Consider the following 15,647-nt stretch of genomic DNA (forward strand, 5'->3'; position numbering starts at 1 on the left):
GAAATAGTCTTCAAAAAACTAAATGAATAACATTTATAATACTGATTATTTTGCCATTTGCAGAAGTTTTTTTGATTTTCTCAGATTTGATAATGAGACGTTGTGATAGTTAGAAATCTTCTATATTTTTACAATACATGCTTAAAGTGTTCCTTTAAAGATAAATTTAGACATCCCTCTTTTATATGTTCATAGCTGAAAATAAAACAGTGCACATTGCTAAATAAAATTTAAAAAGGAAAAGAAAATAGGTCAAGAAACCTGCTTATCATGTTTATAAAGTCTCATTTAAAAATAAAAAATTGCTATCAAGAGTAGGTCTTGAAATCCTTATTTTGATATCGCTTACTGGTAGTATATTAGAACATAATTAAACTCTTTTAACAGTACATATTGTCAAGTCCTGGTACATATTGTAAAGAAGAGGAGGTGGTAGAATTATCTCCTGTTTACGAAAACTTACAGTTGTTACTTGAAACTTCTTAACTCGTCCATCAAGTTTCTTTAAATTATCTCCTCCTTACCACTTTAGGGGGGAAAGCTTTGGACAATCATGGAAAAAGGTGTGGGGGAATAGGTTTAGAGCTTTAATATTGTACTGATCTGTAACCATGTGTTTAAGAAGCTGTTTGACACCACAGAATCAGGACCTCCTTAAGCAGGCTTGTTTCAGGAAGTGGCTTTGCAGTGACAGTGACTAAGCTCTGAAACAAATGAGGACCTTTGTTTCACTAATGCTTGTTTCCTAAAAATCACTATTTGTTAGGTAGCTGCTGCTACTCCATTCTAACTTAATGTGAATTACATTGATAGCTATTAGCAAAAAACCTGTTTGCTTACTTTTATGTTTGCATTCAGGTAAACCAAGATTTGGAGACTGGCACACGTGGAATTACTATCTGAATATCTCTGGTTGTTATTTACATAAAATGCTGTTGTTATATTCTCCAGATGCAGGCCATTGCTTACATCTACAGCAAATAACTCCTATGTTCCAGGAGATCATAAGGAAAGGATTACGAAAAACAGTTGTATCCTATCAAACTATTAGAATAATAATTGTACTTCATTATTTGTTTATTGTCCTGGAAAGTCAGTGTTAATTTAAGAACAAACAATAATGCCATTATGCTTACCAGTCCTTCAGCCAGCAGTGACAGTAGAATAACTCCTAAATCCAATAAAACCAGTCGTAGTATGCCAGACAGGAAAAATATTAGCTATAATACATCAGCATATGATATCATCTGTCAGATTTCTGTAGATTTCATCGGGATTTAGTATCTTTTCCAAGATAAATCATGTTAAACTACTTTGAATTTAGTTGGCCTTTTACCCATATTCTTAACATGTCCTCATTTCTATTTTTGTTTTATATCTGGCTACTATATACAGAATGGAAATAGAGTTTTTTTGTTATTGAGGCCTACTTTGATCTTCAGATGCAGTTGGGCATTTCGAGTGGCTGCTGATTAGTGAGAACACTGAGCAGCACAGCTCAGCCTGCCTTGGCCTCTTGGTAGGAATGACAGTGCCATCCAAATGGGTTCTGAAGGAGAATAAGAAGGAAGAGGGGAGTGGAGGGCAGCATTGAAACAACAAAATAGCAAAAAATTTAAGTAATAGATCCGTCTGTTTCTAGCAAGGTATATCACACGCTTAAGATGGTATTATAGCAGCACTATCATAACCATCAAGTTTTATTTATGGAGTTTGAAATAATTATTTAATGATTATATACAAGTGCTCTGTATTTGCCCTTGAATGTTTCTTACAATACATATCCAGGTGGTTACAGCTCTGTGTAAATACCTATGGGTGTTACTCTCTGTAAAATACAGGCCGTTCAGCTGTCTTTATGGCCATGACCTTGACAGGAGTCACTATTGTTGTACAAATGGTTACTAATATTATATTTGCTGTCATTCTAAAATACTTTGTGTCTTTTGTTTTTCAGTCTAGGTATGTAGTTGAAGCTTCTTTGAAGAATGTTGTCTGTTCTTACCTCAAATCAAGAAGGTTCTGTGACATGCTCATCACTTAAATCTTTGTGTGTTGTGCTTAGTTTTGTTCACTGATTACATTCATAAAGGGAAATTAAAAGCAATTTTCATTACTCAGTGTAGTGATCATTAGTCAACTTAACATTTGGAGGAAGGTAATCTGAATATTTAAGTTTCTTAAAATTTAAATTCAATACCAATTGTTAAAACCAAGCCAATTTAAAATAGCAATATTCTTTTACTCATTAAATGAGAAACTCTTCTACATTTGCCCTCCTTTGGAAGAAAAAAACCTGTTTCTTAAAAGTTATAAATAATTTGTCAGATATACTTTTGGTTTTTTTAGTAATGAAAAAGGGAAAATAAAAAAACTGTGTTCTTTCACAAGCCAGGAATTATTCTAAGATTTGATGTCCCATCTAAATCCATTTTCAATTGCTAATTTAGAATTATGAGCTTTTTTCACTAGCAGAAACATTGCAGACTCCAAAGATGCTACTACAGACAGTTAATAAAGATCTCATTGCTTTAGTGTGAATAGTTGTCTTATATAGCCTAAAAATTAAGAGAAGGAGCATATAGGGATATTTGGGGGGTCCTTTTTTGATAATTAATTGGACAAGATATATACAAATTCTTTAAGTATTTACAGGTGAAGTCAGCATATGTGGAAGAAACATGAAAGAGCTTTCTGATCCTGTGGCTCATATGGACACTTTTAATCTAGTTACTGATGGTGGCTGAAGGCAACTTTGAGAATGAGATATTGTCGAGGGTTTAGATTGCAGGGTGACAATAAAACCCTGGCAGATATATTGTTAACCTCCTCTCCCCCCCCACTTCCCCCTTTTGTCCCTCCCTCTCCCCTCTTCCCACTAAGCACAGGCGATCAGGAGGCAAAGAAGGACAGAGAGAAGAGAGTTGGAAACATTAAAAATGTTTTACTAATGCTACTAATAAGAACAGAGAAAATAGTACAAAATATACAAAACCAATCTTGAAAGTCTCAGCAACTGCAGAGCCGGCACCCAAAGTCCTGGATTGGACTCTGCAGCCAACTGGAGCTGGATTCAGTCTGTCACTAGGCCTCAGTTCGCAGGGACGACTCTCAACGTCCTCTCCTAATGTCGGCCATAAGCAAAAGGGAAAAAAGGGACGAGATCCTCATGATCTCCCACTTTTATATGAAGTATTCACGTGAATGGGATGCTATACACCGTTGGTCAATTTCTTGGTCACCTGTTTCTCGTTACCCCTCCCGCAAGATGTGAATCTGTCCTTATCAATAAGTTCGCATTCCATTGCTATGTTTACCAAAACATGTATCTGGTTCTCCAGGAAAATGCAGCTAAAATGAAGCTTTAGCTGACAGGCAAATTCACTAAAAGAGAAACTTGTTTTTTAACAGAACTAGGACAGATACCAAAATAAATACTAAATACACCAGAGGAATGCATTGCTCCCATTCCTGTTTTCATAGAAGGCTTTTAAAAAAAAAAAGAAAACCAAAACAAAACACAGTTTTGGTTGAATTATTAGTCATGTGACAGTGAATTAAGATGAGAAAGCTCAGGTAGTGTTTTTGGCTAATGGTCTGTCTTTGCAAAGTTTTGACGTTTATATATATCCAGAACTTAATCTGTAAAAAAACTTCTTTATCATTTTTAGCCAACAAAATAGCTCCTTTAACTTTCTTTAAAGAGAAGGTAAGGGCATATCAAGAATTTCTTGTTTAGATCAAAAATTTCTAGCAGGTAGCAATAGGCCATAAGCACATATCTCTGCTTATTATTTTAAACAGCAGATTGTTTCAGTTAAGACTTCAGCTTTTCAGGTCTCCTTTGTTGCTGTAGGATTCTTTCATAGAATATAATCCTCATATACTCAGTAACTGAAAAACTTATTCCTTTGTTTTAAATGTGAGAGAAACTCTCTTTATTAGATGATAGTACCCTCAGAGGGCTGAAAAATGTGGCAAAAAATTGTTTTCATATTGAATTTACCATGTTTATAGGAAGACTAAGAGTTGTAAATAGCTTCTTCCAAATGCACCTTAAAGACCAACAGAGTTCCAGCAGGCTTCTCCCCACTGTTTATGTGTAGACATTCCTTCAACAAATTTAAGAAATTGTGCAGTTGTGTATAATATCCTCTAGAAGGTGTTTGTTTTGGTTTCCCTTTTTTGAGTAATTGCTGTGGTACTTATTCCTGAGACAAATGCTACATATTCATGTAATACCTCTCTGATACCAGTGCAAAACTGGTTTTAAAAATGCCTTATTATGCATATAATACCATTATAGCAGCCTTCCCTTTGCATATCTGGAAACCCCATTGTTACACAGGGCTTCTTTTAACAGGAGTTAATTAGGACCAGAAAATTGCTTGTTGCTTTTTATTGTGTCCAAACCCCACGACATGCTGCACTAATCCCATAGTGCTGTGTGGTGCCGTGAGAGGGGTGTTCAGGTGATGTTTCAGAAGTTTATTATTAGCATTGGAAATGTTCTTTATCAGATTAATCAACTATTTAACTCTCTCTGCATATTATGACAAATTCATGTAATGTGTTAGTTTAGGATTATTTTCTTCCTTATTCTCTCATTTGAAATGTATGATAAAAAATCAAAGCAGTCTTGAGTAGTTATTCTTCTAATCCATGTTTTTTTTAACAATACTGATAATTGAAACCCTCGGTGAGGAGTAAGGTGATGTGGCTTTGTACAAGGAGCAGACCAGAAACTGGATTTTTACTTTTTAACTTCTGACACAGCCTGCTTTCAATTTCTGCAAGAACTGCAGTTGCTTTATGTGCAGCTCTCTCCTGAAAGACACAGGCAGAGCAGAGTCAGCCCAAGATTAGGAGGAACTTTACCTCCCCTGTGTCATCACTCAAACCAGATTCATTTTGAAACTTGCATTTGCAGAAGTTCTATAGTTACAGAGAGAAAATTTGAAACATTATTTTTTACTGTCATAATGTCAGTTTTTCTACTAGCTCTGCTTTCTGTAAGCGGTCTGGTATTGAAAGCATCTGTGCATCTGATCCTTTGAAAGTTGAAAATCTGTATTTTTGCAGTTGAGCTGCAAATTCAGTGTGAGCCTCAAGGCCTGGAAAAACCCTTTGGTAGGTTGTTTGGAAAGGTGTTTACCTTGGTAGGGTATCTGAAGCCTCTATTTGTTGCTATAATGCTAGCTGGCCAAAATCTCCCATTGAGTTTTAAGGCAACAGTCATGTTGAGTAAAACTAATTTCTTTTTCTGTGAATGTAGAAGTGGCATTTTGCAGGTTATTAATAACTTGAGAATGCCTTTAAAATTATGATGTCATACTTTGAGGTTTAGGGTAATTATATGAAAGGCATTGTGTCATCATGATATAAACTGCAGGATTTTCTTATCTACTTTTAATGATAAGACTGTTTTTAGGAAAAAGATCTACTTATTTTCACCTTCTAGCAGTCTAGTATTTAATCTACACTAAGATCGCGTCATTCCTAAAAACTCCTGCTCACTTTAAGCTTCTTCCCCAGTTGCAAATTTGCTTTTGAAGTGCATACTCGATGTGATTAAATAAAAGGAACTGAAAATTAGTGAGGAAATTGCATGGTCTAGCCATTTTAGAAATGAATTAAAATTGCTGTTTAGCAGAATGGAGTAATTTATCACTTAGTGTTCGCTCTAAGTCATTTATCATGAGTGGCAACTCTCATCATTTTATTGTAATCTGAGAAGGTGGGGAGGGATACATTGCGCTAGTTCATACTTCTTGTTATTAGCAACTAATTTAATGATTGTGTGTTTAATAAAACAGGAGCTAGAAAAGCTTTTCCAGGTTTCTCCTCTGCTATGGTAACATGATCTTTTACATGACTTTTTACCATTTATTGTGGTTAAATTCTTGTCAGGTGGAATTTTACTTTGCACTTCATTTTACTTAAATATATACTAGTTTCACTTGTATGTTGGATACAAGTAGTGCAGACTTCTGTGCCCAGGATTTCAGGTATAGTATCTTTTTGAGATAAACCATGTACTGAGAGTGGAGGTAATAAGTAGAGACTATGGTAGTCCAAATTAGTTGATTAGGACAACTAACCAAAGTCTTTACTTCCCTTGTCATCTTTTTAGTGCAGCATTTGCTCCTCGAGAAGGTCTTGAGATGGTTCACCAGCTCCCTGGATCTTTGGAATGAATAGACACTGATAGAATATTTGTCTCATTTTTTCTCGTTTTTCTTGCAAAGGCTCATTTAAAATAGTAATAAGAAACCCTTGAGAAATGATTCCTGTCTCCTTCAGAATAAGTTGCTCTTGCTTTTAAATGTTTTGTCCTTGTGTTAGGCTAGCCATGATTATCTCATAATGGACTTATTTCCTAATAAAAGAGGAAGCAAGTGGTGTGATGTGACCAATTTATTTTAGAATGCTTTCTGGAGCTGGTACCTGCTGTTTTTGTGATACACACTGCATCTTCATCTTTCTGTAACAACAGCAGCTCTTTTCAGACTAAAAGTTCCCATTCTCAGTGTAGCTCTTTGCTTTTAAGATCCTGTGAGTGCAACTTTCGTTTTTTGCCGATTTACATGTAATAATTGTTTCTTACTCAAAGTTTGCTTAAATATTACAGCAATAGATTGTGCAATGCACTTCTTAGTATGCTGACAAGATACTCAAGAGGAGCATTTTCGGTTACTGATAGAGAATCTGTTCCACCAGGCTGTATCCTTTTCAGTATATACCATATTAATAGGGAAGGGACATGGTGTGGAGGAGAGGAAAATTTACACCAAACAAACAAACAAAAAACCCCCACAAAAATACCAACACAAAACAAACAAACAAAACCCCAAACAAACAAAAAACACACAACAAAACAGGTGGATTTTGAATCATGAACCTCCTTTTCTCCCCACATTGTTCCCTTGGAATTTTCTGCAAGAACTTGTTTAGAAGGCAAGGAGAATAGTTCCTACAGGGAATAAAAGAACATGAGAAAGAGAATAATGGGGTATTCTTCTATTAAAAAAAAAAATAGGTGAGATAGGAACAGAAAACTGATAGTATATAGCAGCAATAGTGCTTCTAAAAATGAATTCAACCCTCACTGATAAACTAGACCATCTATACTCCGTCTGAATTAATAATTTCTTAGGTTTTATCATAATTCCATCTTTTTTTGTTGGTTTCATACTTAAGTCTTTGTTAAGCAGACAGTAACAATTTTTCTTCGAGTGCCTGCATGATTTGTTTAAGTATACAATCTAGTAAGCCTGTTTTATGTAACTGGGAAACAAATTAAGGTCCAATGTAAGTATAAACTTTAGAAAATTACTTTATAATCTTTATAGTTTTTCATCTTAAGATCCAGTGAGTGATCTATAAATGGAGGAGTATAGGCTGGCCTTCTGAAAGAGGACAGCATGCTCAAAAGTGTTGTGCATGATGCATCCTGAGTACATTCCAGGTTCAATGGTTCATACCTTATGTTGAGATAATTCCCCTTGTATGTAGTGGCAAGCCATTAGTTTGGTATTACTGTGAATTTTCTAGTTCTTGATGTTTACAACAGAAGTAGCAGTTCAGACTATCTTGTTTTGTTTTATCAGTCATCCTTGCTAATGGTTTTGTCTACGTGCTATTTCAGTATAATTTTTCCTGATTGCATTACTTTCTGAGAGATTTCATAAATAAGAAAATGGTGTAATGGATAAATGTTTGAATTTTAAATTGCCATGAAATAGAGTACAAAAAAATATATCTGGGAACATACTAGACTCTGATTTGGCATAATTTGTTTATTCAGTCCATATTTAATGTTTTGAAGATTGTACAGAAGGAACCTGGCCTTAGAAATACAGTATTGCTGGTATCCACTTATTTTGTCTTTGAAAACAATTCTTTTGGTAGGTAGAGAGACAAAAGCACTCTGCTACTTTTTGTTTGTATAATAATAGATTGGTTTGTCAAATGATATGGGTCCTTGGAATTTTGGTATCTTCTTCTGTAAAGAAACATTGCAGCTATCAATAAATAGCTTTGACTTACTCTCTTTGAACAATTTTCTTTTACTCTATAGTCCCATTACTGTTACTACGTGATAAGATCAGATCATCCAGACATATGCATTTGATTTAGATAACACATGGGCACACAAAGAAATCATTGTGGAATCAGCCAGACCTATGTTGTGGTTTAGTACTGCCAAGGAGGAGGCTAGGTATGCTGTAAGGCTTAACATACTCTTTATGTAGCATTGTAAAATCTGCTAAGGCCTATGGAAGGTATGTATTCTGGACATTCTATCAGACTCCAAGGACATATATGCACTTTTTTAGATGATCATTTTAAACTATTGTGGACTCAAATAAGGGAACAGGTCAAATTTAAAGTAAGAAATTAGGAAATATACCCTTTCTGCACTAGCAGTGCTTTAGTAAAACGTGATACTTGTGTGAATCCTTTATGTGTCACAAATACATCGACTTTCAGTATTTATGCCTATCCAGTTATTCAGAAATGTAACTACAGTAACGTGCAATAATTTACAGTACTCAAAATTCAGAATAAGAACATGTTAAATTCAGTTACTGTGTTCATATTATCTTGTGCTTTTCAATACAGGTAATTACGTTTTAGTAATTAAATGAAGTGCAACACTTCATACTGGCTAGAATGACTGCCATGCATTTTTAATAGTTTCTCTAAGTGTCATTAAGTGATAATTTGAAAAGATAAACAAACAACCAGCAGCATACACAACTGCTTATGAATAAAGCCTGTTCTTAATTTGCTTTTTAAATCAACAAAGGCCATGGTATAAAGTGTAGCAATAGGTTATAATTGCTATTTTGTATAAAAAAAATTGAACATTTTTTATTTTTTTCAGTCTGTCCAGTCTAAGTATATACTTTTGTATTGACTAAAACAGAACATCTTCTTGACATTAGAGAGTTGATACAGGAATGGTCACCAGTATCGTTTTATGTCTTTTCTGTCCTGTGTCTAATCAACAAAACATTTGGACTTGTATGCAGCTTCTGCTGTATTTCTGCTACAAATGCCTCTCTTTTTCCGTGACAAATGGCAATAAAGATTTGTAGCCTGGCTTGCTATTCTTGATTTTTCTGAATCTTTGCCAGCCTGCACTGAAACCACACAGTGGCGGAGTTGTGTCTGTTTTAGCTTCTGTAATCCCATTTCATAGCCGGGTATGGCAAGGCACAGTTGCAGCATCTAATAGTTTTCCAAATGTCAATGCCATATTGAGAGCAAAGATCTCCGAGATTGCATCCAAGTGATCATGAGAGGGAGTTTTAATTTTTCATGAGGAATGAATCGGAGAAATGTGGAGATAGTTGTTGCTACCTCCCCTCCCTTTGAATAATTTCTATATTATGTGCAGTTTGGCCAAACTGGAATATTGTCATAGTAAGTATTATTTGAATCTCATGCCATGAATATCCTTCAAAACATATGGAAATTCCCAGTTTTATTGAGATACTTCCTGTGAAAAGATGCTATACGCTTAATTTCCTTTCATTTGTTTGAATCCACTACTTCTTGGGATTCATTCTTCTGTAACGCCAAGAACTATATTTTCAGTTGTCAGGTGCCTGTGGAAAAGTATTGTAGTTCTTAGCAGGCAGCACCTACTGAAAAATGAGATGACTATCTAGTTAAGTATGCAGATGGTCTCATTAGCTGCTCAGTCAAGCCCTGTGACCTTTTGTTTCTCAAACATTTATTCTGATGAGTTTTACTGCTATGAAAAAAAAAATGAAAGTTCTTTTAACTGTTGATACCAGAAGTGAATTTCCTAATATATCAAATTTTTGCTGAATCATTTCAATGTTTTCAACCTTAGCTTCATAAAAGTTGTTCACATCAGAAATCTCAATAAGTTTTACTGAAAGCGTAGTAACTCCTGAGAAGAAGGGAATTGGGGCTGTACTTACAGCTGGAGTTGCAGGGAGGAGTTATTGGTTAAAGTCTTATTTCTCTTCAGAAATGAGATGTTGAGATTTCCAGAATCGGAAGACATCACATCTGAGTTCCTAGCCATCCTTGTGCGCCTCTGTGAGCTGGCCTTCCAGCAGCATTTTATGGGCCCATAATTACTAAAACCTTAAATAGCAAAGGAAATGGGTGAAATCGAGCCAATCCAGATCAGGAATGATGCCATTCAGTCAAGGTGCCCATAGTTGCACTGCTTCAAGTTTGAAAGGTGACATCTTGAATCCCACAGAGGGGAAGGTTCCTCTCCTGATTCTGCAGCCCATGCGCCTACTGTTGTGGGAATCTGACAGCTGGCCAAGATGGACCCAACACTCAGCCCTTTTCAATTTTGTGTAAATTGTGGTTATATTTACAGTCCAACATTATAATTTTGCTTGAATGAATACTCCAACTTGCTTGTTCAGGTCTCTGTTTAGGAATAATTTAAAAAATATGTGCCTGGCATGCATTTACACTCCCATGCATTTTCATTTCTGTGTGAATGATCTGGTTTTACAGAAGTAGTTTACAGTGCGTAATATATATACCTAAACATTTTGCATGTTTAGTCCTTCAGCTTTGTGTTACATTCATTAAATAGATGGGACAAAACTACACATACTGAGTTGCTGCATTTAAATTTCATCATTTGTCTATTGTAGGTATTCATGCTGGTTTAGTATGCCTTTGCAGTAAGCATCCATACCAAATAAATTTGCTCTTGAGTGTTTTATGCTCTTATTAAATATTCATTAAATGATATGCATGGTATTCATGCAATCTGCTGCTTAGTGCATTGAAACCATGTTAAATGTATTGTTTGTAAATTCTTTATGCAGGGTGAGCCAAGGTTTTATTTCTCTACTGAAACATGTTAGTTGTGCAGGACATGTTGCTATCAGTGTAGTGTTGTTCTGCATGCAGGACTGATCTGGAAGGCTTAAGACCTGAAGAATGGGTAGAGCAATTCCTGTGTGTCCTTAGTACAAGCTGTAGAGTCACTTGACCTGCTGTTCATTATAGACTAGCAAGGGTTACGAGCAGTATAAGTGTTTTCTTGCTTCTCTATTGGTAATGTCAAAGGTAAAAAATAAAGACCTTTTGACCTCAGTCATGCATGTGGAATTTAGCTCATATCTCAGTCAAGTTGAACAAAGCGTAATGTTTGTCCTAAGTATCAAAAATTTATAGAATCATAGAATCATTTTGATTGGAAGAGACCCTTTACATCACCAAGTCCAACCATAACCTAAATCTAGCACTAAACCATGTCCCTAAGAACCTCGTCCATACGTCTTTTAAACACCTCCAGGGATGGTGACTCCACCACTTCCTTGAGTAGCCTTTTCCAGTGTTTCACAACCCTTTCCATGAATAAATTTTTCCTAACATTCAATCTGAACCTTCCCTGGCGCAATTTGAGGCCATTTCCTCTCGTCCTGTCACTTGCTACGTGGGAGAAGAGACCAACACTCTCCATGCTACAACCTCCTTTCAGGTAGTTGCAGACAGCAATGTATTCCCTCAGCCTCCTTTTCTCCAGGCTAAACAGCCCCAGTTTGCTCAGCCATTCCTCATCAGAGTTGTGCTCCAGACCCCTCACCAGCTTTTTCACCCAACTCTCTCGAGTATTTCAATGTTCTTCTTATGATGAGGGGCCCAAAACTAAACACAGGATTTGAGCTGGGGCCTCACTTCTCTAGTCCTGCTGGTCTCACTATTCCTGATACAAGCCAGGATGCTGTTGGCCCTTTTTGGCCACACTGCTGGCTCATATGCAGCTGGCTGTTGATCGTCACCCTCAGGTCCTTTTCTGCCAGGCAGCTTTCCAGCCATCCTTGCCCAAGTGTGTAAAGTTGCATGGGGTCGTTGTGACACAAGTGCAGCACCTGGCATTTGGCCTTGTTGAATCTCATACAATTGGCCTCAACCCAACAATCCAGCTAGTCCAGATCCTTCTGTATGATCTTCCTAGCCTCCCGCTGATCAACACTCCCACCTAACTTGGTGTAATCTGGAAATTTACGAAGGGTGCACTCAATCCCCTCATCCAGATCATTGATAAGGAGGTTAAACAGAACTGTCCCCAGTACTGAGTCCTGGGGAACACCACTCGTGACCAGCTGCCAACTAGGTTTGGCTCCGTTCACCACAACTCTTTGTGCCTGGTCATCCAGCCAGTTCTTTAACCACTGAAGAGCACACCCATCCAGGCTATGAGCTGCCAGCTTCTCCAGGAGAATGCTGTGGGATATGGTGTCAAAGGCTTTACTGAAGTCTAAGTGCACAACACCCACATCCACTGAATGGGTCACCTTGTCATAGCAAGAGATCAAGTTGATCAAGCAGGACTTGCATTTTGTAAACCCATGCTGACTGGGTCTGATTGCTTGGTTGTCCTGTATGTGGCATATGATATCACTCAGGATGATCTGTTCCGTGACCTTCCCTGGCACCACAGTCAGACTGACTGGCCTGTAAATTTCCAGATCCTCCTTCATGCCCTTCTTGTAGATGGGCATCACATTTGCCAAATTCCACTTGACTGGGACTTCCCTGGTTAGCTGGGGTTGCTGATAAATAATTGTGAGTGGCTTAGTGATCACCTCCACCAGCTCCCTTGGTACCCTTGAGTAGATCCCATCTAGCCCCATAGACTTGTATGTGTCTAAGTGGTGCTGTAGCAGGTCACCAACCATTTCCCCTCGAATTATTGGGGTTTATGTTGAGTGAAAGTGGTCTGATAATAAAATACAAGACTTATTTTAACTGCTTTTCTCTCCATAATAAGCATTAGTCAGAACACCTCTAAGAATGTAATTTTTTGTGCAGAATGGAATTTCATGTAAAAAATAAAAATCTCAAGACTCCTGTTCTCTTCAAACTGAGAGGGTGAGACATTAGTTATGTTGGAGCTTTTTTCATCATGTAACCACTTCCACTCATACGCCTGACTATCTTTGAGTTCCTCCCCAGAAAGGAGACTGGGTTTGTCCATGGAGGTACCAGCTATCTAGATGTTACAGTCCTACTGAAGTCTGGATAGGATGTAGCACGTTATGAAGATACTTGACTACTTCTGCATATTTACTGTGTCTGATGAATGGCCAATACAGCAGTCTGTGTGCTGTGTGTGATCAGCTGCTTGTTGTAATAGATGAACATTGCTTAATCTGACACTGCAGACTGAGGATTTTTGTTTGCTTTTGTTTTTGAGAGGTGTTATCAACAGAAAGCAGGGAAAAGCACCCTTACATGTACTCAGAGAGGTGATTTTTGTTTCTGTTTAGAATGTATTTATTTACAAAATACGCTTAGACTGTGAAATCTAGCTGTGGGTTTACTGTTGCAAATTCTGATTACTTATGTTTGGGGTAACATACTACTGAAGCCTGCTTTGGGCTGTGAAGACAGCACATTAGATAGAGAGTAGCTTTGGGGTTTTTTTATATAATAGTCCAGCATGATTTGGCTGCTGCCACAGGAAAAAAAAAAAAAAAAAAAGAAAAAAAGAAAAGAAATCCAAAGAATTCTGCATGAAATCTGTGAGAAAACACTTCAAAATAAATATAGACCAATACTTTTTAATACACTTATTACAAAGCAAAGTTCAGCCAAAATGCAATCACTGTGTCACTGTCTGGAACCCTATTTGAAGTTACTTTGCGATACTATCTGAATTTACTATGCTCTACTATGTAAAGAGAAACATTGCAAATATCTAGCATCAGTGTTAATGTATAGTCTACTGCTGGAGATTGTAAGCAGGTGACACAGAACAACAGAAGACAGATATGGCCAAGGACTTTAAAAAAATAAAGCACTCTCATACCTGCTTTTTATGTACTCTATCAATCACTGTCTCTTTTAAATTCACAGTGGTTGTTTTTTTTTCCCTTATCTGTATATTGATACATCCATTTGGGTTTTGTGCTGATGGTGTTGTAGACTAATGTATGCAGCTGTGTTCTGGAGACTGAGTTTATTAACAAGAATTATGAAATTTGGCATCCTCATGTTTTCATTTTTTTCATCCTTATACTACACCAACATGTACAGGTTTCTATTGAATTTTTAGTAGCACTTAATTAGCTAAACAAATAACTTATGACTTTATATCACTCTAAACCCTGTAGTGTAAGGTTGGCATATATGTTCATCTGTAGAATTTAAGGGGAGAACATTATCTCCATATATGTTATACTTGGTTTTCTGATGAGACTGAAGACTTAGCCTCTGCTGGTTTTGATTCTTAGTCACCTTCAAGACAAACTAAGAAAATAACCTGTATGGCAAATACTGACTAGTAAAAGTACATCTCACAAAAAAACCCTATTTGTTTATTGTTGCATGTTCATTTGCATTCTGGCATGATGCTATCTACAGGTTTGGCTGAGGTAGATTCTTAAGTGAGTGTTTTGTAGTTTTGGTTTATTCAAGACCTTAGGCTGAAGCACATTGAACTATCTAGGTTATTGATTCTGTTTGAGATGCTATGATTTTTTCACCTCTGGATTTTGACTGAAATAATGCTTTGGTTTGCACATTCACCTAATTGTTATGTACTTAGATGTGTTTTAGATCAGATTGCCTAAATAACATTAACATGATTGCTGATGCAGTAAATTTTTGGAGTTTAATCATACCCATGAAAATTCTGTAAGAAAGTAGTTTAAAATATGTTAACAATAAATTTTAGTTATCATTTTTCTTCATGATTTTAAGTGTTTTAGATGAATTATTTTTTGATATAGTGCTTACTGTGATAATGTTGAATTACCAATGAAAAACATTATTGCAAGTTGCTTTTAATTATGTGCCAGTGATTTATTTGTTTCTTTTTCTCTTTTTGTTTGTCAGGAAAAGAAGAATATATTGCAACATTCAAGGGATCAGAATACTTCTGCTATGATTTATCTCAGAATCCCATACAGAGTAGCAGTGACGAAATAACTCTGTCATTTAAAACTCTTCAGAGGAACGGACTGATGCTTCACACAGGAAAATCAGCTGATTATGTCAATCTTGCACTGAAAAATGGAGCTGTCTCCTTGGTCATTAATTTGGGCTCAGGGGCCTTTGAAGCGCTGGTGGAACCTGTGAATGGGAAATTTAATGACAATGCCTGGCATGATGTGAAAGTAACCAGGAATCTGCGTCAGGTAACAGTACAATGGATACAAGAATAACTGACTTTGTTATGAGTAAATGCTTAATGATTTGAAAATTGCATAGTGTGACATTGGATGTTTAGCAGGCATTTGATTAGTTTTTTATTTGCACAAGGAGGGATATTCCTGCCACACTTGAGCAGGGGCATATCTAGAAAGTAGTAGGGCAAGCAGCTGTCTGAGATGGTATCAGTTAGATGTTTTAAAGACTGTAGGTATCATCTAGATGTTTTTCCAGTACAAGTGTCTGCCCTTGCAGTCTTGCATTTGTCAAGGCTGATAACTATTCATAGGACATGAATTACTCTAACTGAATTGCAATTCTTTAATTAAAAGAAATGTTTTATCAATTTTCCTCTTTTAAAAAGTGGTCAGTAAATTTGATATCAGATGCAGGTTATGCACTGTGTGGAGGCATCTTGTATGTCATGCCACATTTAACTAAGCAAAAGCAGCAATAAAAATGTCTAGGAAATT

The 15,647-nt window shown here is 36.5% G+C and overlaps 1 protein-coding gene across 14 annotated transcripts in view; it reads left to right on the top strand.

The window, feature by feature from the left end:
• The window catches only part of NRXN1 (neurexin 1), a 728,501-nt gene that overhangs the window by 235,373 nt on the left and 477,481 nt on the right, over positions 1-15,647 (top strand). For all 14 annotated transcript variants that reach the window (XM_082047389.1, XM_082047384.1, XM_082047394.1 and 11 more), the window contains one exon: positions 14,860-15,161. In XM_082047389.1, the coding sequence (XP_081903515.1) occupies positions 14,860-15,161 (302 nt within the window). The remainder of the gene's footprint in view (positions 1-14,859; positions 15,162-15,647) is intronic.

Source organism: Streptopelia decaocto (genome assembly GCF_964273445.1).
Source record: "Streptopelia decaocto genome assembly, chromosome: 3".
Lineage (NCBI taxonomy): Eukaryota > Metazoa > Chordata > Aves > Columbiformes > Columbidae > Streptopelia > Streptopelia decaocto.